This window comes from Alligator mississippiensis, chromosome 1, assembly GCF_030867095.1.
Source record: "Alligator mississippiensis isolate rAllMis1 chromosome 1, rAllMis1, whole genome shotgun sequence".
Classification (NCBI taxonomy): Eukaryota; Metazoa; Chordata; order Crocodylia; family Alligatoridae; genus Alligator; species Alligator mississippiensis.
Genome location: NC_081824.1, coordinates 198,550,634 through 198,577,082, shown reverse-complemented (window position 1 = coordinate 198,577,082; position 26,449 = coordinate 198,550,634). Strand labels below are relative to the sequence as shown.

Below are 26,449 nucleotides of genomic sequence, written 5' to 3'. Positions count from 1 at the left end.
TCCTGATTATTTTTCCAGAATAATTCTACACTGGATTTCAGTAAGTTATCCCAATGGAGGGCCAACATACTATGTATCTGTCTCTTGCTTACACTGGTGTAAGGGAAGTCATAGAGAAGTAGGGCTGAAAGGGACCTCCAGAGGTTATGTAGTCCAACCCCCTGCCCAAGGCAGGATTATCTCTTTCGAAGCCATCCCATAAAACCATCGTCTAAACCCTACATAAGACTATTCTCAATTCTGACACAACACAGACCTAACACCCTACCCTGCCACAGGTAAAGCAGGGGAACCACAACAGCTAGCATCCTGCTTCTAGAAAATATTGTCAATATATGCTCAAGAGGTCCCCAGTAGAAGGCCTTGTCTCCTGCTACAGAAGACAAAACCCCCCAAATTCTGTACCAATCTGACCACGGGGTAACATTTTTTCCTGACCCCAAATATGGTAATCGGTCTGACCCTGAGTAAAGGGCAAGACCCTCTAGCCAGGAAGCTCTGAACCACTTTGCAAATGGATAGGCATTTATTTTTGATTCAGGAAATGCAGGCATATGCCTGCAGTGGCTCAGGCTAGAAGATGGGGGGTGCTAAAGCAAGCCCTCCCTTCCCTTCAATAATGCTGAGCTGGGGTGGGGGGGCATGGCTAGGCCCTGGCAGGATGCTATGATTAGGGAGAGGTTTAAACCCCAACCCTGGCCTGCACTGTCCCCAGCCAGAGTGTACCTGGAGGGGAAGGGGGAAGCAGCCTTAGCCAGGCTTTCTTCAACCCCCCACTCACTGCTCAAGGGGCAGGAGTGTTGCCAGACCCCAGGACCCAGCTAGCACTCTAAGGCAAAGGGGGGTGAGAGGGGAAGACTGCTTGTGTGGAGTGCATGCATCTACTGATGATACTAAGCTTTTCAATCTCCCTGTCCCTGCTTCTTCATACTGTCTGCAGCAAACTGGCACTCACAGGTCCAATGCATTGCAAACCAGGTCATTTCTCACACGTCTCTCTGTCCCCTCTTGAACCCTGTCAGATTGCGGCCTTTGAAGCAAGCCAGCAGCCAACAAGGAGTTTATCAAAAACAAAGCTTATCAGCCCACCAAGAATACAAAAGCCTCTCTCTCATTATTTCAAACTCTTCTTAAACTGCTTTTTCCAAGGCATTTGTACACAAGAATGGAGGGACATTACCAGCTGACATGCTGATTAATTCCAAAAAGTCCTAAATGGACACCATTCTATCTGTCTTTGTTCCAGTGAAATTGGAAGCATGCACACACAGACACCTCTCAGAATTAGCTAGCATGGGGGTGGGCATGACCATGACCAGATGCCAGCTGGGGTCTGTGCTGTAGGAGAGAGATCCCTGCTTGAGCAGAGGCGGGGGGGAGAAGGGGCATGGGAAGCCAGGCAGCTGCTGTTGTGCCTGCAGTCTCCACCTCATTCTCAGCCAGCTGGAGCTCTGGCTAGGGAGGAGAGGGGCAGGGATAGCCCTGCTCTCTGCAGCAGATAGCCCAGCTCAAAGCTGAAAAACATGCTGGGATCCTGGGGGTGTCTGATTTAACTTAAACCAGGAAGGGGTCTGGGATACAAGTTCCATAAACTGGTTTCACCCAAATCACTTAAGTCTGATACTGCATTCAACCAAGTTTATCTTAAACCAGTTTTGGCCAGTTTGAAACTGATTTATGTGCACTGAGCTTATGCTTGGTTACAGGTTTAAACTAGTTTCTTCACTTAAACTGGTTTATGTGTAACTTGTATCCCTAGCCATTGTGTGTCCAGACCAGTGGCATCTTACACTTAGACCATACTAATGATACTTTAAAAAAAAAAGGCATCACCCTTTAAAGCTTAAGCGCCCTCCCACCACCTCAAAGTTACGCTACTTCAGGCAAGGGTGAACTCTGGGCTACACTATCTAGCTTGTGTTAGGGTAACTTCAGTCTGTTCCACAGACTTAAAATGAGTAATTTGCAGTCCTGCAGTCTCACAGGATGTACAGCTCCCAGTTCCTTCTCACCCCCACCTAGAGCAAGGATAGAGCTCAGGTGTCCTGGCTACTAGCCATGGCCATGCTTGCCAGCCCTCCAGAGCCAAGTCCGAGCTATGCATACCAGAAATGCTATTAACCCCTAACATATGACTGGTCACAGAACATTCTAGCTTTAACGCCACTTAATATTCCACAGATTTAGTACTAGGTGTAACTTCACCCTTAGAGCCTCAAAATAAGATCCATTCATCTAAGGTTTTAAAACAATGTAGAAGTCCCTAATTCATCAAAACATATGCATAATACAGCAACACATTCAAACATCTACTTAAGCTGCGGTGTCAATGAGACATAAACCAATGCTATAAGTTAAACACACATTCAAGTGTTTTGCTGAATTGGAGTCTTAGTGCAGATTCTAGTTCCAGTCACAAATTCAGCTGGATTTATATACGTAAAGTCAGATGTATGTGAGCATTTGCTGGACTCCAGTCCAAGCGGACAGATTGTATGGTACCACTGCCAGTTCAATCACAGCTGCACAGCTGAAGCAACATTAATTTATAAGGGTATGGCCCTATTAGCAGCCATTTCCCACAATTCTTGAATTGGACCCACAGTATTCCAAACATTCCACTGTATATTAATGGCTGCAATGAAACACTTACAAGATCATACTGAAAAGGAAACAGAATGAAGTATCTCTATTATGAAGAGGGCAAACACCATGGATTGTGCTGTATTATTGTAATGTGTACCAAACAATTCCTCTGCACTGTCCCCATAGTATTAATCAAACTTTCTAGAACACATGGGAAAGCTCATGCTTTGGAAATGTTCATTTTGCAGGGAAGGAAACAAAATATATAATGATGTCGTATATATAGAAAACCAACATCAAGTACTTTGGCAACAAATACAGATCCAGTCTGTCTCAGTACGTCAGGCTATGTATGACAAATACAAGCTATATTTGAACTATAACATTTAATTTCAATAACATCATGATTTTAGGACCTAGTTCTACAAAATACTCAGAAAAGAGCTCCCATTGCAGACAACTTTATTGAAGGAATTAGATGACACATATATTATGTACATTTTTGGCCCTGGTGTATAACAGCCTTTGTCTCAGCAAAGTTATTTTTACTGTCTGTTGTGTTTGTTTAAGAACTGTCTTCCTAGCTGTGTTTTCTGGAGTTCAGCAAATAATTCAGAGAATAATGTACTAAGCTAATTTACATTCATTTAATTCATTCACAAACCACTCCATTTTTGCAGAGGTATTCATTCTGTTTATATACAGTTTCTACAAAGAGGTCTTTGTAGATTGTCCACAAGCACTTCCATGAAAACATTCTATTATTGAGCCATGTTGTTGTGTTTTGATTGGACATGTTTAGTCACATGGGATATAGGGGGATGGCCCTTGACAAAACAAAGATAATTCACAATCAGATGCATCTCACTGTGACTTGCAACGAACATTTGTGGGGTGTCAAAATGAGCATTTACATTTCTATTATTTAACTCAAGTCACTTAACAATTAAATTGAAACAGGACCACAAGCTCTAGTCTACCAATATTCACTTTGAGAAAGGAGGATTTGAGAGGCAAGGGGCGAGATTTTCTTAAAAGGGCCATAGTTTTGGTGGGAACACAGAGTGGGGACTGAACTACGAGGAATACAGGGACGGCTAGAGACAAATGTATTGTTCACTTGTGCTGGGAAATAGGCTTGGAGAAAAGGGTATGATTCAGAATTGTCATGAAAAAGATAGGATTGGACTGGGCCCTTGAAGGGAAACATCTCCAATGCAAGCAGGGAGAGAACAGCAGAACCTTGTAACATAATTGATTTCATGTGAAAACTAGACTTTATTGATATTTATAATCCCCTGTCACGTGACTTATATCTGCAGAACAATATATTTATTTACAGGCTTATTATAAGGGTGACCTGTGCTCACCATATCACAGCACCGTTGAAGGATATACGCATATATAGCTTTTTAGGAAAGACAGCATTGCCATCTACTGTTCCCACCACATCTTGATAGTGCTACCACTTGGACAACTGCTTATTTGTCAGAGTTACACCTGCTTATTTCATAGCTAACCTTCCCTGAAAGTCACTCCACTATCTGCTGTCAGTGGATGCACAGGGTAGCAGCACAGCTCTGCCACCAGAAGCCATCTATGATCCAAACATTCAGGGACCAACCCCCTTGAGACCTAAGGATGGAAGAAATCTGATCAAGGAAAGGGGAGCCATCAACACCTGCTGAAAGGAGCACTTTGAAGACTTCAATCAAGATTCCGTTGTTGACAAAAGTGTTCTTAGTTCCATCCTGCAACACTCAGTCAGGGACAATCTCAGAGTCCCTCGAATCCTTGACAAGGTGAGGAAAACCAGGAAGCAGATGAAGGATGACAAGGCAGTTCAAGCTGATGGAATTCCTGCTGAAATCTTCAAGCAGGAAGGACAGGAGATCACATCACAACCCCATGCCCTCATCGTAAGGATCTGGAATAATGAGAAAATCCAGACAACCTCAAGGATGCCATGATCATGACAATCTTCAAGAAAGGAGACACGTCCAACTGTGGAAATTACAGAGGGATCACCTTGCTGTACACCACAGGAAAGATAATTGTGAGAACCCTCCTGAACTATGTCCTTCCACTTGCTGAAGAGCTCCTCCTGGAATCTCAGTGTGGGTTCAGGGCATCAAGAGGGTGTTTATTCTCCCAGATCAGTCAAGGCATATACTCAAGAGGGGGGCAGAGAAAGCACTTTAAGGATATCCTCAAAGGCAACTCAAAAAATTAGACACTGACATCAAGTTGTGGGAGACTATCACCCAGGACTGCCCCAACTGGAAGAAGAGTCTGTTGCAAGAATCTCAGTACTTTGAAACCTCATGATGACAACAGGAGATGGAAAAGTGGGAGCTGCAGAAATAGGGTAGTGTGGACTGAATCAAGAATCCAGAGCCATCCACCCCACATAGAACCATGTGCCTAAGTTGCAATAGAACTTGTTGATCCTGGATGGGCTTTGTCAGCCCATCTTCAGACCACAGATAAGGCAATCACGGAAGACAATCATCCATGACTATGAAGGATTGCTGATGATGCTGCTGCTGATATTTATTCACAGTTCAGAGGGTCTGGTATTCCTAAATCTTGAAAATATCTCTCTGCTGACGAAGTTTATTTCTCCCAAATGACTCACCCATCATTTTATGTAACATGTTCAAATACTCTGAAAAGCAACTGAAATTCAATTGTGAGTGATCATCAAACTCTTTGAAACGTTGTTTGAAGTCAATTTTACATAGGGAGATACAATAAAAACATGAAGTACATTCTTTGTTTTCAAGTCAGAACATGTAAACCCCCCCCCCCCAAAAAAACAAACCCCCTCCCCACCAAAATGTGTCAAAAAACACCACACTCAGTACCTCAAATCACAGTAACTCTGATACTTGAACATATTATAATCTAAATACTACTGGTTATTTCCCTAGAAATTTTCACTACTGTTTCAGAGACCTGATACAATTCACCCGCACCAGCCAAAGACAGAAGTTTTAAGATAACATTGCTTACATGTTGGTAGCAATCTCCAATCTGCCAAGCAGAAGACAGATTCCATAGCTGAAATCTGTAACAGTGAAGATGCTGTGGAGAAGTGAATGCTTTCAAGAGTAGGAACCTCACTATCAGCTCTTCCTGGGCCCCTAAGCATATGGGTAGTGTTAGCTTTATAGAAGCTGACTGAAAGGACAGCGTATCTGCTTCCTCCTCTTTTTGAGCTTAAAGAACATTTACTACATTTTACAGCACACGAAAATGAAAAGATGAACAGCAGGAGTGGATTCATGTAATCTTATTTCTGGTATAATTAACAAAAACAAGGCTTTACACACAAGTTTAGTATCTCTTGCTCTGCAGGCTTGATGCTAAAAACATTTTTATCTCACTTTTATAAGCAACTGGTATACCCTGTGATCATACACAGAAACTCTACAAAATGCATCTATTTTTGTTTCTCTACTGCCATCTCCTGGCAGTTCTAAGGCAACACAGGCCAGGTATGACATTACACTCTTACGGGTGTAAGTGATCAGAAACCAATCTATACCAGGAACAGAAGTTCAGCACACAAAACCAGTATATTTGGGTAACAGAACAGAAGTTCAGCACACACAGACTGAGTTAAAAATGGCAAAACCTGATCTAAGATTTGCCCTTTCACTCCCCGCACCAAAGGGCAATTGTGTGTTCTGTTTGCTACTGATCCAAACTAGGACACTTACAGACCATGTTATACAAGAAACCCACAGACCAACATACATATCTGCACAGAACCAGCAATCACCCTAAACACACCAAAAAAGCTATGATATACAGCCAAGCCCTCAGACACCACCAAATTTGCACTGAAGAGAACACCCAGGATTGCCACCTTACCAATCTTAAAAAGGCTTTCACCCAACAAGGACACTCCTCCAGAGATAGATCACATGTTTGAAAGAGCCACCCGGATACCACATGAAGAACTGCTGCAGTACAGAAGAAACCCCCCACTAATTGTACACTGCTGGTTATGACATATCACCCCTCCCTCGAACCCTTATGGAAAATCCTCAAACAATTGCAACCCATACTAGAAAGAGACCCTATTCTTAAAGACATCTTCCCAGAGCCACCCATCCTAGCCTTCAAACAAGCACCGAACCTTGCTAACCTCATCACCAGAAGCAAACTTCCTCAGACACAGAACACACCAAATGGATCCAGACTGTGCCAGGACAAGAAATGCAAAACCTGACAACACTTCTCCACCACCCCCACAATCACTACACCCCACAACAGAGCCATCAGCATCCCAGGATCTTACAGCTGCACCTCCAGAAATGTAATATATCTCATCCAATGCACCAAATGCCCTGATGGAAAATACGTAGAAGAGACCAAACAACAACTGCACACCAGAATGAATGCACACCGGAAATCTATCAAAGATAGGAATACTCAATTACCTGTGGGGGCACATTTCTCACAAGAAAACCGCCCTCTCTCCAATCTCTCCTGATCCTCGAAGGAAACTTACACAACACGTCCCAGAGACGAGCCTATGAACTACACTTCATCAACCTCCTGGATACTAAAAATCATGGACTGACTATAAATGTTGGCTTTATGACACATTATAACCGGCCTGACAGCTAACTTCCCAGGTACTTCTCCACGATTCATCCCCCTTCTCTCCCCCCCAACACAACCTGTCTCTCACCCATTGACTCCTCAATCTACATTTTCACTGACTGCCTGTCCTGTATGCATACCAGCCCAGCCTCTGGCTTTTTTACTATTCATTCCATCCAGGAAGAGCACACACCAACTGCTGAAACTTCCTTAGCCTGAGCAAGGGTTTTTGAACCCGAAAGCTTGCTTAAATATTGTTCTCCAACTATTTAGTTGGTCTAATAAAAGATATCAGATTCACCCAAAGAACCTTGACAGAAAACCACGTAACTTACGTTACGTAATTACTACCCTATGGGTCGGACCCAGAGGGTAGTAATTGATGGAAGTCACTCATCGTGGTGTCCTGTGACCAGTGGGGTCCCCCAAGGCTCTGTCCTTGGACCCATACTGTTCAACATCTTCATTAATGATGTGGACAGTGGAGTCAGAAGCGGACTGGCCAAGTTCGCTGATGACACCAAACTTTGGGGAAAAGCATCCACACCAGAAGATAGGCAGGTGATCCAGGCTGACCTGGACAGGCTCAGCAAGTGGGCAGACGAGAATCTGATGGTGTTCAACACCGATAAATGCAAGGTTCTCCTTGGGAAGAAAAACCCGCAGCATCCTTATAGGCTCGGCAGTGCTATGTTGGCCAACAGGATGCAAGAAAGAGACTTGGGGGTCATCACTGACCACAAGAAGAACATGAGCCTGCAGTGCAATGCTGCAGCTAGTAAAGCGATCAAAATGCTGGCTTGCGTCCATAGATGCTTCTCAAGCAAATCCTGGGACGTCATTCTCCCCTTGTACTTGGCCTTAGTGAGGCCGCAGCTGGAGTACTGTGTCCAGTTTTGGGCTCCACAATTCAAAAAGGATGTGGAGAAGCTTGAGAGAGTCCAGAGAAGAGCCACGTGCACGATCAGAGGTCAGGGAAGCAGACCCTACGATGACAGGCCGAGAGCCCTGGGGCTCTTTAGCCTGGAAAAGCGCAGGCTCAGGGGTGATCTGATGGCCACCTATAAGTTTATCAGGGGTGACCACCAGTATCTGGGGGAACGTTTGTTCACCAGAGCGCCCCAAGGGATGACAACTAGGTCGAATGGTCATAAACTACTACAAGACCGTTTCAGGCTGGACATAAGGAAGAATTTCTTTACTGTCCAAGCCCCCAAGGTCTGGAACAGCCTGCCACCGGAGGTGGTTCAAGCGCCCACATTGAACACCTTCAAGAGCAAACTGGATGCTCATCTTGCTGGGATCCTATGAACCCAGCTGACTTCCTGCCCTTTGGGCAGGGGGCTGGACTCAATGATCTTCCGAGGTCCCTTCCAGCCCTAATGTCTATGAAATCTATGAAACTTAGATCAATTCCACCTTGACTTTTTGAATGTCTGTACCCAGCCACAGTATATACATATGATATACTACACATGCCAAGATGATCCCATTTCGAGAAGCAGAGGAAGATACTTTTTACTTAGGCCTCTGCTACAAGTTACATTTATTACTTAATTAACTGGTGAATCATGCAAGACATTTAGACCAACTACAAATGCAAAGTAATTATCACACAATTAACTGGCTAATCGCTCAGCAAATTTAGACCAGCCACATGTACAAAGTAATTTATCACATGATAAAAATGACTATCCAGTTATAAAAGAGCCAACCAGTTATATAGTTAATACTTGAAAATGGGTAACAACTCTATATCTGGTCTCTATCCAGCTTTAACCTGAACATGTAGAAGGGCCCTCAGACTTTTTCACAACCATACATGCTAAAACAGATCTCATTCATGAAATAGATCCCACACCTGTCATACTGTTGAAGTGCAAATAAATCCTTTAAGAGATATTTTAGAAACATCAAGAAACAAATCTTTATGCATTTTTTTTTAACTGTAACAATTAATGATATTTTTGTGTTGCTTTCTTGGTGGTTTGACCAATCGCTGATTTAGCATACCTTAGTCTGGAAGCAGCAGTAAAGTTGTGTCAGGTAAGGGTGTTTCCGTGCTAATGCCAGAATTCTTTTTTCGGTCATTGTACAGTCCACGTCATCATCTTGGAGGATGACATCTTTCTTTAGGACTTTCACTGCATACACTTCATCTTTACCCTTTAGCTCAGCTAGCATGACCTAGAACCAACAGAAATCTCTGGTTAGGTGTACAAGCACATATTATACTATATATAAACAAACTTAAACTCAATGAGAAAATGTATGGAGAGTTGAAAATTATTCAAAGGTTGCAATGATTACTGCACTTACGTAACTATCAAACTGCCTACCATAAACATCTGAGTACTACAACTTTTAAAAAAAAATTGTACTTTTTGTACATATCCGACTATGAGGCACAATATGTACGTGCCTTTGTTCAGTTTAGTTAAGGATACGTGTGGTAAAATTGTTGTTCATTTAAATACCTTATGACTTGCATTCTGTGTCCTACTGCTAAGATCTAAAATAAGATGGCTGAAGCTGGACAACAGCATGAATTTGGTTCCCTTTTTTGGAAAACACAACAACAATTTTGTCATGATATATGACCATAGGCACCACTTTGACAGCTTTAAAAGTAACTGATTTCAACTGCTTCTATTAATGGAACAAATCTTGTTCCCTTGCAAAAAGCTTAGTTTTGGTATGACTGGGCTTGGCACAGAGCTACTCTATGGAGGCTGAGAAGTTGGAGGAAAGGAAAACAGAGTTACTTAAGAACTGAGAGCTCCTAGTGTCTACGCCAAGTCCCCCTTTATTGTGTGACAATGGAGAATGGATCCAGGTGGTAGATCACTTGCTTCAGCCCCACTTTTAAATCCCTATGGAATATGGTACTACAAAAAGAAAACTCCCAGTAGATCTGCATAGTTCCAGATACACCCAGTCCCCACCTCACCCTAACCCACATTATACAGTAGCACTGAAGTAGCCACTTCCATCTCCCTGCCACCTATGAATGACAGTTTTCAAGCATGCATGGTGTTTACAGCTCTTCCACCAGCTTACTCCAAATCAATGAGGTCCAACCTTTTTGGCAGGCTTGCCACAAATTAACCCTGCACTCTCCCCAGATGCCAATCCGATTCCCTTCCCCGCCTGATCTGCTGCAATGCTTTCTGCTTCCTGCTCTATCTACTACTATGTTGCTTTTCCCATCCCATGTCTGCTGCATGCCACACACAAACAAGCCACGTTGCTCTAAATTACATGTCTGAGGGGGACCTGCACTCACTCTCCTGCCTTAGGGCTCTGCACACCTATTTGGGGAAGCATTCAAAGCCAAAGCTCTATCCATTTGGAAATAATTCTAGTTCACATATGCCATCATTATTTTACTGCTGATCAATAGATCAATACTTACAAGACATTCACTCTGAGAGAGGACAAACCAGAATAGTCAGTTAATCAGTAATCATCATCATTATTGTTATTCAGTTGTTTTCCTTTTCCTCCCTCCAAAGAAATACAATAAAAATGTGAACTCTAATCTGTGCACATAGAACTTGGTGTATGCAAAAATCTGCATTCAGCATTAGCACCACCATGCACACTCAAAGATTAGCATTAGTGCATGGATGGGATGGAAGTTACACATATTCCTTATATGGAAAATCCATCTGGCCACTAGTTTTTGTATCTATAAATTCTATGAACTGTGAGTTCCAGCGTGAAGCCTATTAAACGTACATGCAGATATTACACTTCAAAAATGTGTGGGCTGGTGTTTGTATACACAAAGTTGTATTTGTACAAGAATAGAATCAATCATTTGAAAATAACTGGGATGTGTTTAATATTACTTTTGGAAAGGGCAACAGACTTGTTCAGGTTCCTTCCTCCATTCTCCTTCCCCAGGCCGCATTCAGACCCCAACACGTGGGTTATTATATCTGGTAACCCTCTTTCTACAGTTTTCTTTTCCTTTTGAATTTTCCAGCTGTGCTTCTGTCTTAATCATGAATTATTCCAAAGCACCTTTGACTCCTCTCTCACTGTGGAGAAGAGAGGCCAGATGCAGGCCAACCCTTGTTCTACCACTCCCAGGTCAGGGCCCTATATAGCTGTATCAGCCCAGCAGGCCTTACTCAAAATGCCTTCAGAATGAACTGCATTATATCTTCTCCCTTTCAGGACAAATAAACCACCAAAATTTTGAGTCTTCATGCCATAGTGATTCAGTGCAGGCAGAACACAAATGGGCTAAATACAGGCACTCAAGAAGCCAGCAGCAGAAGCACTTTAAACTTTGAGCTTGGTACAGCTCAGGCCAGGTACAGAAGTTACTGGAGGAGGTACTAGAAGTTACTATGGCCAGGTAGAGAAGTTACTGGAGGAGGCTCATTGTACGGTGGGTGCACAGAAAGCACTCTAAAGCCATAACCGAACAGGAAGCTCTATGTGGTCAGGGCACATAGAGTGCTGTAAAAATGGTGGATCCTACTCTAAGATAACCCTGGATAGATGTGGTATCAGACTTCAGGAATGTAGGCTGGAGCACCCTAACAAACATCTGTACCACATCCCTCATGACTCACAATAGGTTGCATCCACCGACATCTCATGGAGCATTGCTGCACCCTACTCGCTCCCAATAGTAGGGCAGAAGTCTAGCCTAGGTCAGAATGCATCAACTCTGCCCAACCACTGGACTAGTCTAGCCCCAAGGCTGTCAGTGACCTGAGGCAGTAAAGCCCTTGTTTCCAAACCTCCCCCCTACTTTTTCCCTCAGGCCAACTATGACCTATGATATTTTCACTCAGTGTGTGGATTCCATCTACTCTGTCTAGCATTTGTAAATTTTCAGTTTTCAATTAGGTGCTGTGCTGTTTGCTGGATACCACATTCACATAGGGATTCATCTTGTACAGTGTTGTTTTGAGGTGTCTGTATCCAGATCTCAGTCTACTCGGCTTGACCCATGTTTCTCTGTCAAGGTCGTGCCTGATGCAGGACTCATTGGTGTTGGTATAAAATGCTGTAGGAATAGATTTCAGACTGGATTATTCTAAATGCTCATTTCATTTCCATTCACCTCACCCCTTACCTAAATTGAGTGCAGCATACAAGGCCACAGTACCCAGCCTGTCAGGCTCTCCATTGGCCCAGAAAACTGGCAGCAGGGGAGTAGTTAGGGACTGTCTTTTTATGTCACTTAGTCTAATGCCCTAGAGTAAGAGGAATACATCTATATGTGTTCTGCCTGATTGTATTGCTTGATGTAAGTCTCAGTGCACTGTTAAGTAGAGTATCAAGCTTTTTAGTGTGATAATTTCTGGACCATACAAGAGCAGAGCAATCTGCTGGGATGTATACCATTGCAAGTGTGATAGTTCTGAGCACTTCGAAATTGTCACTCCATGTTGTGCTGACTAAATGTCTTAAGGCAGATATCCACGCAGTCTTTACTGCTGACCTTCTGAATGTGATGTTTACAGGTGAAGGAACAGCCTAATAAGACTCCTTGGGGTATGCTCATGGGGAAGGATGTAGTTGCCTACTCTGAAATTCAGCTTGCTCTTGAGTCAACAATAGTCCTTGTAGAAGACAGATGATACTGATTTACTGATGCTCCTCACTTACCTTGTGCCTCTCAACCCGCCCCCCCACCTTCGCAGCACTGGCCTGGAACAAAGGTATGGCACCAGGCTCAATCCCCCCTACTGTTGTTGGGGACTTGTCAGTTTGCGTTATATTGAGTGGGGCCATACATCTGGATAATGGACAACTAACAGCCCCATCCCACAAGGTCATGTTGCTTTCCTGAGAGAGGCCATGTTTACCCAGATCCACCTGACTCAACCCAAACAGACCCTGATTTACACTGAAAGCTTTTTTCAAGCCCCACAGCCAAGATGTAACCAACAGGCAAAGCTGTGCATTTTCACTAGTGATCCTCTGGGCCCATTTTGGCAGAGCAGCGACAAATGAGCACTGCAGTTAAGGGAATTCTCCCTAGCAACCCCCCCCCCCCAAACACATTACACACACACACACACACACACACACACACACACTCTTCCTCTATCCTTCCCTCTGCTCCTGGAGAACCAGAGAAGGCTCATCCCTCTGAGATCAGACACTTGGGTTTCCCAGGCATCCCAGCTCCCACAGCAAAGAGATGGAAAACTCAGGTTTTCTCAGCTGGGAGGCGGAATGTGGGCATTCTTTGCCATGGGCAATGCTGGGTCATGAGAAGCTGTGCAGCTTCTGGCCTCATGCAGGGCAAAGGGGATTCTCCAGAGGTCCCTTGGTGTCTCCCTTGTCTGCAAGCTCCACATTTGTGCATGGGAGGCCCAGTCATGAAGACCAAGCTGCTGGATCCAGGATGGGTGCCTGGACACCTGCAGAATGCTGGAGACATGTGTAGATGGCACCAGTGACATGAGGACCAAAGGGGACCCTCAGTGCAGGGTTTTAAAATGGGCAAGTTGGCAGCTGCTTGCACCCTCAGTGCTGCAGCACTTGAACGAGCTGCCCATGGCCAGGAATGCACTGTGAAGGTCCAAGAATGAGGTCTGTGGATGGCCATCTGCTGTCTATGGGAGGCCACCCATACTGCTATGGATCTGAGAGTCACAGAGCCAGGATAAGGGGTTTATGCATGGGGTCATAAACTGCTTGAATCTAGCTATGACATGCCTGAGTAGGCATCAGTGCCACCTCCTGTGGAGACACTATGGCCCTCCTGGGCACCATGGAGAGCCCACCCCCCATCATGGAAAGCTCCAGTCCAGGGACTCCTCCTGGGATGACATGCCTGAGAGTCACATGGGTTGGGGGGGACAATGACACTGGATGGTGGCTGTGAGGGAACACTCCACAGCATGCATTGATTGGTAGATACTGGGTGTGGAGGAGCCCCAGAATGGGAGATCTGGTGCATGGGAGCTGCTGACCCACGGTCGAAGAAGCCAGGAAAGCATCCAATGGCGCTCACTCTGGGGAGCAGTACTAGGGAAGGGGAGAGGGGGAACGAGGCTGCCCAAGCCTTGATGCCAGGGCTAGCATTGACTTCGCCCGCCTTCCAGAGCCAACTCACTCTCCCTGGTTGCTGGCATTCACTGGTGTAGGCACAGGGCCCCAAAAAGGCTCCAGGCCAGTTCAAGGTGGGTGGAAGCACTCAGAATGGTGGGAGGAGTTCCATGAACCCCACAAGCCCATCGGACCAGGCCACTGCAGGTCCGGGTCCCACTGCAGTGGAGCAGACTAGCCTCTGTGGAGACAGGCAGCCTCCTGGGCTCGTGCCAAAGTTCCGGAGTGGGCAACATTGCACAGTTTCTCTATATTATGCACATGCAAAGTTTGGCAACTGCAACATTTAATTAAACTAAGAGGTGGCAGTTTTTCACATGACATTCCCCCTGCTGCCCTAGGGTTTCATGTTTTAAGGTGAGCCCCCTGCAGCTGCCCACCCCTCTCCCCCCCTCAACATCATAACTGCCCAGTGCAGCCATGGTCTTTCCTCACTCTGTGTTAACTGAGCAGAAGTTTCTAAGTTCCAAACAGGGCAACATTGCACAGTTTTAGTTTAATAAAAACATTAAAAGTTTGGCAGCTTTAACGTTTGGTTAAAATGAGGCACATCCCTTCCTTGCGCCTCATTCCCCTGCACTCCGGTGTGTGTCCCATGGGGTTGGCAAGGGAGAGGGGAAGGGGCATGGCTTGGGTTGAGGGCAGTGATCCCAAAGGAGCCCAGAGCTGGAGACCCAGGCCTGGTGCCAGGTCATGGGCACTTGAAGCCCTCTGGCCCTACTCATCTGAGAAGGGCTCCTGGTCAATTTGGGTGAGGAGATACTCAGCTAGGGCTTTGTGGATCTGCAGGGCCAAGGCCACCAATATCAGCAGGTGCAGAATACAGGCATCTTGGGGTCATGCGCACACACCCTCACAACCCAGGTGTCTGGTACACTCGCACATGTACACACACCCAGAAACCAGGTGTCCTACATGTGCGCACGCGCACACACACACGCAGCAGGCCTAGGGTGTGCTGGGTGGGCAAACACGGAACGGCTGATGACTCATAGCCATGATGAGCCCCTGCCACATCAGGTTCAGGTGGACAGCTGTGATGTCCCTGCCAGTCAATCGGGGTGGATCAGCCATTCAACTCCACTTGGGAGTCTTTGGCAGCTGGGGAGCCCACGGGGTATGCTGGGAGGTGTACAAGCCATGCCCCCCGCTGCTTCACTTGGGTTATACAGATGGACTCTGAGCCCCCACCCCCACCAGATACAGAAGTTACTGGAGGAGGCTCATTGGCCTGTATTCAAACTATTTGGAGTTTGCAAGCCTAGAAGCTGGAAAAGTAACAACAATTTAATTTTACAAAATAAGCATATTTGAAGTGGGAATCATCTGGAGAGAGAAACTCAGAATTCCAGACCATCATGTGCATACTTCTGCTGTCTATTAAAACCCACTCATTGTAGCAATCTCAATCTCAGTTTCAAGCACTGTCCATATCACTACTAAATGAAATTTCAATAGGGAAACCTTGAAATCTGGTTCAAAACTCTTATCCCTAGTTATTATAATGATTTAGAACATCTGAGTAACTGGGTAATCAGCAGGGAAAATATTCATGATAATGACTGTTTTGAAAGCAGACTATCCCTACAGGTAAGACAGGAAGGAAACCCCTGTGGTGGAAGCACTTTACAAAATAGGAAAATCAGTAGTGTGCACTTAGAAACAGCAGAGTCAAAAATAATCACAGTGAAATCAGAAACAGCTCCCTACCTTGCCAAAGCTGCCTTTCCCTAATACTTTAATGAAGTTGAACTCTTCGAGGCCTATTCGTTTTGTCTGGGCTTGTTTGATCTCCCCGTTTTCACCGTTCTCCCCAGGTTTAAGCTGGTTGTCCGTTGATGTTGCTGCTGTTGCCCTGTGTTCTTCTCCTCGATTGTCAAACGACAATGCTTTCCTAATGTTGTTTTCAAGCTCTTTGATTTCTGCGGGAAGGTGGGAACAAAAGAATGACTTCTCTATAAGCCAGAGCAGCATCTAATAGCTCTCTGCATCAGTGTTGGGGTAGGGCTCTCTCTCTTAGATTCCCCTCCCATTTTCCTTCCTTATCACCCTAAGAGGCCACTCGTTATGGTGAGCCTTCATTCTATAATATATTTATTTAAATACAAGTTTGAGAAACTAAAAGTGGACTAATTGATTTTCTTGAAAACAAGTTCAAAACCAAGAGACTTCTGTTTCATATCACAGAGATTTTATTTTTTCCCAAATATGGTTAGAAAATTTCAAAGCGATAAATCAAGGTCAAAATATTTGACAGAAAAAGGGGTGGGGGGTGGGTGTCTGTGTGTGTGTCTCACACATGTATGACAAAAGCAGTCAGCCCTGTGGGTAACTTTACTTAAAGAAACTTTTTTCTTTAGCTCCTCATTCATCAGTGTGCATATTAAACTGTGCAGAAACAGATATCCTAAAAATAATATGATTTCTAAAATGAATTTAGAAATACCACTCTGGCTCTATCCTCAGGAATTTATGCTCCCCTTTGGTGCAAAAAGGAGTGGAGTTTCTCATCTGACCAAAGACTACACAGTTTTCTATGTGGCTGTCTGTAATCACCAGAAACTGGGTTCAGTGGACCAGGAGGTCCCTCCAGGCTTTACATGAATCAGTAAGGTTTGTAGGATGTCACCTAATCTACAAATACTAATAAATAGGCTTGGAAGGAAACTACGTTTAGAAAGTCCATAAATATCTCAAGATAAACTAAGTAGATGCAGGTTTTATTTTTATGGGCACACAAGAAGGAAGTACTTTTAAGATCATGTCATTAAAATGTGGCCACCATTAAAAGTTTATCAACTAGTTTTTGAACCAGTGGAACTATACTAATATAAATGAAATGAGAAATAGGTCCCTTCACAGGTTTCTGGAAGACACAACAGTTCACAAATTTCGGATCAGAACACCTGATCCCTGAAAGCAACTCCTTGTTTAATATAAACAGCATTATCCAGAGGGGTTGGGAGCTTATTGCAACAGATTTTTTGTTCCACATAAAGAACAAGTAATACTAAAGCAATGTGGTTAGTAAGGAAATAAAAAAAAAGGTGTCTAACCCTGATCACACGGAGAGGTGGGTGCTGACTTCGACCTGTCTTCTTCTGATGGGGTGGTTCCAGGAACTGGTGGTTGAGACTCTGCACCAGCAATTAGCTAAAGAACATTTCCACAAAAAAACATTCAGTTGTAAGATAGTCTAACAGAGAATGAAGAAGCAGTGACTTCAAATAATGTAAGAATGAACAAAAGAAATTGAACACTCTTCACCCTTGCTAAATTACCACCTTGTTGGCTATGTTAAAAGTGAGATCTCAAGATATATAATACAAGCTTTCATTTTAAGTAGGAATAGAAATGCTTATTAAATAGAGAGAAAGACACCTGTGTGATATTCTATTTCAGTAACACATGAAAATATATTTTAAAGCAAATGACTCAATACAAGTTTTCACCGTAAGGGTCCAATCATGTCATGCCATGACTCTTCAAAGGCAGTTGTCAGTTAAGCCAATAGGAGCGCTGGCTGCCAGGACCTGAGTGGTACCTTTCTGCTCTAATAAGTGACAGCAGCACAGAGACTGGCACTGAAATCTTGGGGCATGCCAATATTGTAGTCGCAGTGTGCCCCAAGGCAGAGGGCTGCATGCATGCCTCAGCCTCCTGCTGGTGCCCCAAACTGAGAAATGTACCAGTGAGGCTATTCTGGAGCATCCCTCTCTGCAGCTGCTCTCCAGAAGACTTAAATAGCCTCCCCACTGCATTTCTGTGTTTGGAGTGTGAGAGTGGCAGCGGGTGGGCAGGCAGTGCCCCTGCAAGCATCCTGGCCTGTACACCTTGCTTTTACCATCTAGAGACATAACCTTAATGATGCCCTCACATACTGCAGAGGAAACACAAAGCTGAACTGTGGTACACAACCCACAAAGCATCCTGCAGTTCACAATTAAAATATGCTGATTTTTAAGCATGAGGTTTTTTAAACCTCTGAATTTTCTGTTGATCAACTTTAAAATTCTTTTTTTTTAAAAAGCTCAGTGACTTTATTTTCCTAAGATTCATAATTCAACTTAATTTGTTTTTAATTTTTCCACACCTATTTTTTGTTGTTGTTTTAAGCATTACATGATACAATCCAAGTGCATATTTAACCAGGATAAGAAGACTAGGTAATAAGACCAAGGAACTATTTTTTGTTTTACAAGAAAAAACAAATCATGTCAGAGGTGAGAGCAGATTACCTATTTGCATGGCGGTGGCAGAAGATTAAGAGGACAAAATCTGAGCAGACATATTCAAACTTCAAATAACGCCATTTACATCACTGCCCATAATGATTGTCACAAAAAGGAATAGATTAGTTTCTGGCAAATGGATTTGGAAACATCAGCTTGCAGTCAATGTTTTCTTTTTTAATAAAAGACTTTTGTTACACCACATTGTCTGTATATCATAATTGCAGCAGTATCATGCAGTAATGTCAAGTGTCTGGTAATCAATGATCCCATGCCAGTTTTGAGTCAGGTAGGAATATTTATGTATTTACATGTTTCAATGAAGGAATTCAGGAGTAACTGGCTTTCCGTCAAGTCCAATTTGTCATGCCAGTCAGAAACAAAACCCATCTTGACATTTTAAAGTGGTCATCAGGTTTTCAGACCTGTATCATGTCAAAACAGATTCCCCAAAGACATTTAGCAGGGATGATGGACACTTTAATCTCAAAAGGCAAATCCTTTTAGTTCAAATCCTCATTCACAAAAGTAGTCCTCTTGACTTCATTAAGGTTCTTATAGAAGTAAATAGGATAGAACCCCAATTTTTAATCCTGAAGTAGCTTCATTAGTTATGTGACACCTTTTATGTGAGGCTGTATCTTTGGTTACCTTTTTCCTTCTTTGGCCACTATTAGTGATCTTATCTGGAGTGACTCCAAGATCTGCAAGAACTTTAGCTATTCCTCTAGCATCCACTCCGCAGTTTGGTGCCACGTTTGTTTCACAGCGTCGATGTACATTCATTTTGCAAACTGCAATGAAACAGGTGGTAGAAAAAAGTTTATTACAGCAAATTAAATGGTACCTTAATAAACATCAATTTTATTTTATATAAATCAGATCTTCTAGGATTTAACATTTCTTTTCAAATACAATTCAATTTCTACAGAAAATGTTTAGCTCAATGAACTACAGCACTTGACATGCTGACATAAAATGATGTCTGCTTCATTATTTTAAAAAATAAGCTACTATATTTAGCTGAAAATAAGAGTAACAGAAGGCACTGTCCACATTACTCCTGCTGTAATCATTTACCCCACTGATGCAGTGCATAATCTGAGTAACACATTTAAGTGGCTGGGTTGAATTCTACATAGTTAAACTCATGTTAAACTATATTTTGTAAACCATTTACTGTCATTGGAGTTTCTCAGCCTTTATACATGTATGAAAGAGTTGAGTTTAAGCATCTCTTTTTTCTAGTTACACGCAGAAATTTTACTTGCTAATTTTATTTCAGTAAAACCAAGAAAAATTTTAGTAGAAGAGGGGTGTTTGAATATTTTGCCTAGGGTCTTACCTATTGCTTATGGGATATGCTTTTTCAAAGTAGTCAGGGAATCGTATTACTCATCACAGGCCTGCTCCTGTTTGTAATTAAATTAATGGGAGAATGGGGCAGGCCCTAGAAGTGGGACAAGATAGTTCTAGAAGAACCTTTAACTCATACAAATCTTGCACATACTGGGTACCTATACATGAGCAGCGAGGCTATTCCAATCACAGCATGCTGGTGCATAGTAATTACCGTGCTCCAGCAGCCTCCAACACCTTATGCATCAGTGTCCCCACACTTAAAAATGGAGGCAGAGGTGCTTTATCTAAAGCTCGTTGAAAGAGCTTTAGATAAAGCACCTCCAACACCATTTTTAAGTGTGGGAATGCTGATACATGAGAGGCTCTGGGCACTTTGAGTGGCTCCTGGAGCAGCTCTAATTAAAGCATCCCCTCCCCCCAACTCCTAAAGCATGTGTATAAACACCCGTTAGTTTTAAACCAGGGAAACATTTAAAATTTGACTGAATTGAGAGCCCAATTCTACTCTCTTGGACTTCAATGAGAAAAGGTTTGGGTTATGTTAGTTGTTTTCAAACTTTTTTGAATTGCAGACCCCTAAAACATTTTGAATGGAGGTGCAGACCGCTTTGAATTGTAAGTGTGGGCATTCACATACTTTGTTTGATCATAATAATCTTTTGGGGACCCCCTAGACAGTCTGTGGACCCCCAGGGTCCACAGGCGGCCACCAGGGCAGCGAGGCAGCCAGCGACAGAGTGGAGGGCGCCTTTCCCGCACATCCCGGGGAGGCTGCAGCCAGGAGGACGAGGAGGAGCCCGGACTGGGGCTCCCACATGTGGCAGCGGCTCTCCCTGCCCCTCTCTGGTCCGTGCCCAGCTGCAGCTGCAGCCATGCCCAGCTGAGCCACAAGTCTCTCTCGCAGCCTCTTGGATGCACTGAGGAGCCCCTGCTCACTCCTCCCTCCCCACCTGCCCGCCCCCTGCAAGGCAGCGAGTGGGGGAGGCTGCAAAGCACAGCAAAGGTGTGTCCCACCAAGACACATCCCTCCACCTTTGATTAGTTTCCACTCTGGATGATATCTTTTCCACATTTGATCTGTCGACTTGCATTATGCTTCTTTCATTATGCATTATGCAAAAGTGTTAATTTTAGTCAAGTGTTTGGTATTATTTTATTGTTGCTTTTATATTGTTTTTATTTTGGATTTTAAACCATATTTCCAGACCCATTTCATTGTCACTTCCTGCAACTTCATTGCTGTCAGGTCATGTGACATCACTTCCTGATGTCCGCTTCCTGTGAGGTGTATGAATATGGCTTGCCAGCCCACTGGGTGATAAGAAGTTCATGATACAGCCCCACATTCAAAAAGGTTGGACACCCCTGGTGTGATAGTAATCCTGCTCAGTATGATAGGAACTGCAGGTTCAAATATTTGGTGTATGTGCTTGGCTGAGGAGCCAATGGGGCAAAACTACCATCTGTGGGATTATGACTGAACACCTCTCTAAGTCAGAATAGCCCCTAAAGGTAATGATACTGCTGTGCCATGGAGCCTTGATTGGCTCTGGATAGCTGGCCACTCCCCCAGAGGGGGCAGGACCCAGTGTGGACAGCCGTTCATGTTGGGACAGGAAAGCAGGCAGAGGGCAGCCACATTTCCACCCACAGCATATCACATGTTCACAGGGAACCTGGTGCTAAATCATGCATAGATGCCCTGATTCTGGGTTAGGTTTTTGTATATAGCAGACCAGCTACCTTGTTGCAATCTATTGAAAGTCAGCCCTTGAAACCAGCTTTTGAAGGAAGGAGAGCAGCAGAGTATAGACCCTGGAATTCAGAAATGCAGACTTTGACTCACACAGGGAACTGATGGGCAGGACCCCTGGGAGGCCAGTCGGAGGGGGAAAGGAGTCCAGAAGAGCTGGTTGTACTTTAAAGAAACCTTACTGAGGGCACAGGAATGAATCATCCTGATGTGCAGGAAGACTAACAAGTATGGCAGAAGACTAACTTGTATTATTAGAGAACTCTTCAGTGTGCTAAAACACAAAAAGGAAGCTTACAAGTGGAAACTAGGACAAACAACTAGGAAGGAATATAAAAGCATTGCTCAGGCATGCAGAGATGAAATCAGGAAGGCCAAAGCACAACTGGAGTTGCAGCTAGCAAGGGATGTGAATGGTAACAAGAAGGGTTTCTACAAGTATGTCACCAACAAGAGAAAGATCAGTTTTGGGCTTCCTGCTACAGAAAAAGATGTGGACAAATTGGAAAGACTCCAGTGGAGGTAACAATGGAGGTAACAAAAATGGTTAGGGGCTGGGGCCACATGACTTATAAGGAGAGTCTGAGCCTGAGGAAACTGGTCTTATTTAGTCTGAAAAGGAGAAGATTGAGGGGGGATTTAATAGCAAACTTCAACTACCTAAAGGGTGGTTCCAAAGAGCAGGGAGCTAGACTATTCTCAGTGGTGGCAGATGACAGAACAAGGTGCAATGGTCCCAAGTTACAGCAAGGGAAGTTTGGGTTAGATATTAGGAAAAACTCTCACTAGAAGGATCATAAAGCACTGGAACCGCTTACCCAGAGAGGTTATGGCATCTCTATACTTGGAGGTTTTTAAGACCTGGCTAGACAAAGCCTTGGCTGGGATGATCTAGTTGGGGCTGGTCCTGCTTTGAGCAGAGGGTTGGACTAGATGACCTCCTGAGGTCCCTTCCAGCCCTAATTTTCTATGATCCTATGATTCTATTATCTACCCTTCAAAGCCAGATAAATTTGACATACATGCTTTACTCAGTTTTAAACTCCTATTGTAATCAGACATAACATCAAAATTATGCTATGAAAGTTGGAAATCCTGTGTGTATATAGTACTTAACATAACAGTGACAAATCAACTGTCATACACTCAAAGCCCTGTTTTAACACGCTGATAGTTTTGTATGTTATCAGAGGCCTGAAACATTTTAAGATGATCTCCCCCTGAAGATTATTAATCCTTAAACAAGACCTTCTTCCCACAATACCCGCAGTGCGATGCTGCGGCTAGTAAAGCGACCAAAACGCTGGCTTGCATCCATAGATGCTTCTCAAGCAAATCCCGGGACGTCATTCTCCCCTTGTACTTGGCCTTAGTGAGGCCGCAGCTAGAGTACTGCGTCCAGTTTTGGGCTCCACAATTCAAAAAGGATGCGGAGAAGCTTGAGAGAGTCCAGAGAAGAGCCACGCGCATGATCAGAGGTCAGGGAAGCAGACCCTACGATGACAGGCCGAGAGCCCTGGGGCTCTTTAGCCTGGAAAAGCGCAGGCTCAGGGGTGATCTGATGGCCACCTATAAGTTTATCAGGGGTGACCACCAGTATCTGGGGGAACGTTTGTTCACCAGAGCGCCCCAAGGGATGACGACTAGGTCGAATGGTCATAAACTACGACAAGACCGTTTCAGGCTGGACATAAGGAAGAATTTCTTTACTGTCCGAGCCCCCAAGGTCTGGAACAGCCTGCCACCGGAGGTGGTTCAAGCGCCTACATTGAACACCTTCAAGAGCAAACTGGATGCTTATCTTGCTGGGATCCTATGACCCCAGCTGACTTCCTGTCCTTTGGGCAGGGGGCTGGACTCGATGATCTTCCAAGGTCCCTTCCAGCCCTAATGTCTATGAAATCTATGAAATCTATGAATACTCTGTAATTGTCACATTAGCATCACCACAACATTTACAGTTTCTGGGTTACCTGAAAAGGCAAAAAAGGACTAAAAATGTTCATGAATTAAAAATAAAGTGGATTAGATTTGTAAGGAGCCCAAGGACCTGTCTGAACAACATGGCCTTCAGTGCCCTCTTGTGGAACAAAACATGAAGAATGCCAAATAAGAAGAGGAACCGGGTTTTCTCACTTTTTTTCATTTGGTCATATTCCTTCCTCCAGTAAGTTCACTGGATCAACAAAATTCACGTGGAACAAATTTAGCACAGATTCATATACTGTGTTTCTATCAACAGTTTAACCAACACATAGTGCCATAAAACTGCACTATGCAGCAATCCACAGAAACAAATCCACATTCTCTCGGAAGTTACCAGCAGTTGTATGAATGTTCCCTGTGTGCTCTACATCAATCCTGAGCCCTTCAGAAAGCAGGTAGCATTACGGTTGAAGCCTTCTGCCTGCTCACAAGAACAAAGCTGAATGACCCAGTAGGAAAAGCCCTGTTACATACTCACATGCCCATGATCCAGAGCACAGTGGCAGGGAAAACATTTCTAAGAGCTATAAGGTTACATCTTTGAGAGCTAAACTCTTTGAAATAAAGCAGAGCAGGGAAATACTTATGTTCTCAATAAGTAGAGTTATTTAAACCAAGGGGCACAGGAATTAGCAGTGTAAAGCAAGAGCAATTTTCTTTTCACTGATGAGGTAGGCACAGTGTACCTAACGCAGGCAAATTGAATACTGCTGGGCACTCAGAAAAAGGAAAATAGGAAGCACTGCACTCCTGCTAAGATGGAAACAATTCAAGTGACCTCTAGCTTTCATGAAAGCCATTTTACAGGAAGCAAGAGCAGGGAATTGAGGCTTTGCAGGCTAATCGTTCATGTACATGCATTGCACATTTAGTGCCTGTGGATTTACTATATATTACATAAGGAAGGAAGCGAAAGCCCTAACATGGCAGGTGGGAGACAAGGGTGATGATGATTAACTTGTGGACTTGAAGGGTTAGTGTTACAAAATTGAAGGGAAATAGCGGAGAAATTCTACTTCTGACTAGAAAGTGGCAAAGAATGGCAAGACGCAAGCTGAATTTCCTTCCACCATAATTGAGACAGCATGGGGATACATGAAAAATAGTAGCAGAGTACCAAACTAGAAGGGCTAACTATTGTTTGATGCTCTAGGGTAGTGGTTTCCAACCTTTTAAGACTCAAGGTACTGCTCATCGGACTTAAGGCACTCCTTGGAAAATGCCAGCTCTTAGCTTTCACTCATTTCTTGACTAAGGAAAAATAATAGAGCAATTCTTCTCTTGTAAAGAACTCAGTAAGACCACAACAAGTGAGAATGTTTCTAACACTATAGATTCCACTAGGGCTTTACTTTGTGAATCATGGGTAGGTGTTAACACACCAAATATTCCAAGGCACCTTCAAAAGGATTGCACTGTGGTTGGGAACCAGTGCTCTAGGGAATGGCTTATACTTTCTACTGCTCTTTATCATGTAACACTACCATAAGAAAGTCTTCTTCATGATGCTACCCAATTATCGCTTTACACTGTAAAGCTTGAGGACTGGCAGCCCTCTATTATTTTCATCTGGTATGACTGCAGAAAATAAAATTCTTAATTCATTATTGGGTATTTGATACATGGCGCATGAGGTCTTGCCTTTCAGAAAAAAACAAAGCAGTAAACATGTAACCCTGCCTTTATATTTATTAAGCTAAGTGTATCAATTCGTGATGGTCAAAATTTCCATGTGACAATGGTTTTAATTTAATTACATATCCATTCTTATGGTTTGACACAAGCTTAAAGAAACTGTCCACTAAAAACCACAAATGATGAGGTTTAATTCACCGTTGCCCCAAAATGTTACTAACCTGGAAATATTAGGGCTGTATTTGTTTCCACTTTTGGAGTAAATCTCTATCTTGAAAGACTGTATTCATTAAGTTTGCCTCGTTACCAGAAGAGGAAGTGCCCCCTTTCCCCTAATCCAATCCAGGAAACAAATACAAAGCTGCCTCTCTCTGCTGATCAGCTACAGAAAAAGCATTTCACAAGGATTAAGAATGAAGAGATTTCAGGTGTAGAAGGTGAGCCATCTTGGTCTTGAGGAAGGAACTGGATGCCAGCCCCACTGTCTGTTCTCCAGGCAGTAGAAGAGTCAGAGAACTACATTCTGATCCACAATATAATTGCTATTGTCTAAGGCTGCTATTTATTTTTTTGCTATTTCCTATACCTGCTGGAAAAGACAGAACAACTTGACAAAGAAGCTTATTTTGCCATTATGACAAAAAAGCATTTCCAAACCAATGCATTGGCTGAGAAACAAGGCTCTGAAGTGAAATTTCTTACCTTTGCATTGTAAACCTTGTCTCAAAAGACCCCAGAGCAATGAACCACAGTGGTCACAGAAGGTGGGCACTTTGTAATTATGAATGCTGAACTTGTGAGGCATGTTGACACTGAAACGCTGGGAGCCCACTTGCTGAAAAAGCAAAGCACAACATATTGAAATCCTCCTTGTCCTAACTATTCCTTTTACAGGCCAGAATTGGGACCCTCCTATATTCTGAATTTTTACACAGATGGAACAAGGTGAAAAAAGTGTGCTTGTATGAGGCATAGGTTTCTCTCCTCCCTCCTCCACTTTTCTTTTTCTTGTTGCTCAGAAGATAATTGATAACTGATAACTGCTGGTGCAAAGACTGGAGTCTGCTTCCCAGCATTCATGGGAATAACTGCACAGCTATCAGCAAGGAATCTCTCAGCATGCAAGACAAGGAAGTCACTACCAGTTGTTTTGGAAGCAGGCGAGGGAAGAGCTAGTACAATAGGAAAGGGG

General features: G+C 43.6%; 1 protein-coding gene across 2 annotated transcripts in view; it reads right to left on the bottom strand.

Annotated features, from left to right (window-relative positions):
- The window catches only part of PRKCE (protein kinase C epsilon), a 534,211-nt gene that overhangs the window by 184,701 nt on the left and 323,061 nt on the right, over positions 1 to 26,449 (bottom strand). For both annotated transcript variants that reach the window (XM_019485358.2, XM_014610962.3), the window contains exons 6-10: positions 25,960 to 26,092; positions 19,173 to 19,315; positions 17,346 to 17,442; positions 16,000 to 16,211; positions 9,217 to 9,390 (exon numbers count right to left, since the gene is read on the bottom strand). In XM_019485358.2, the coding sequence (XP_019340903.1) occupies positions 9,217 to 9,390; positions 16,000 to 16,211; positions 17,346 to 17,442; positions 19,173 to 19,315; positions 25,960 to 26,092 (759 nt within the window). The remainder of the gene's footprint in view (positions 1 to 9,216; positions 9,391 to 15,999; positions 16,212 to 17,345; positions 17,443 to 19,172; positions 19,316 to 25,959; positions 26,093 to 26,449) is intronic.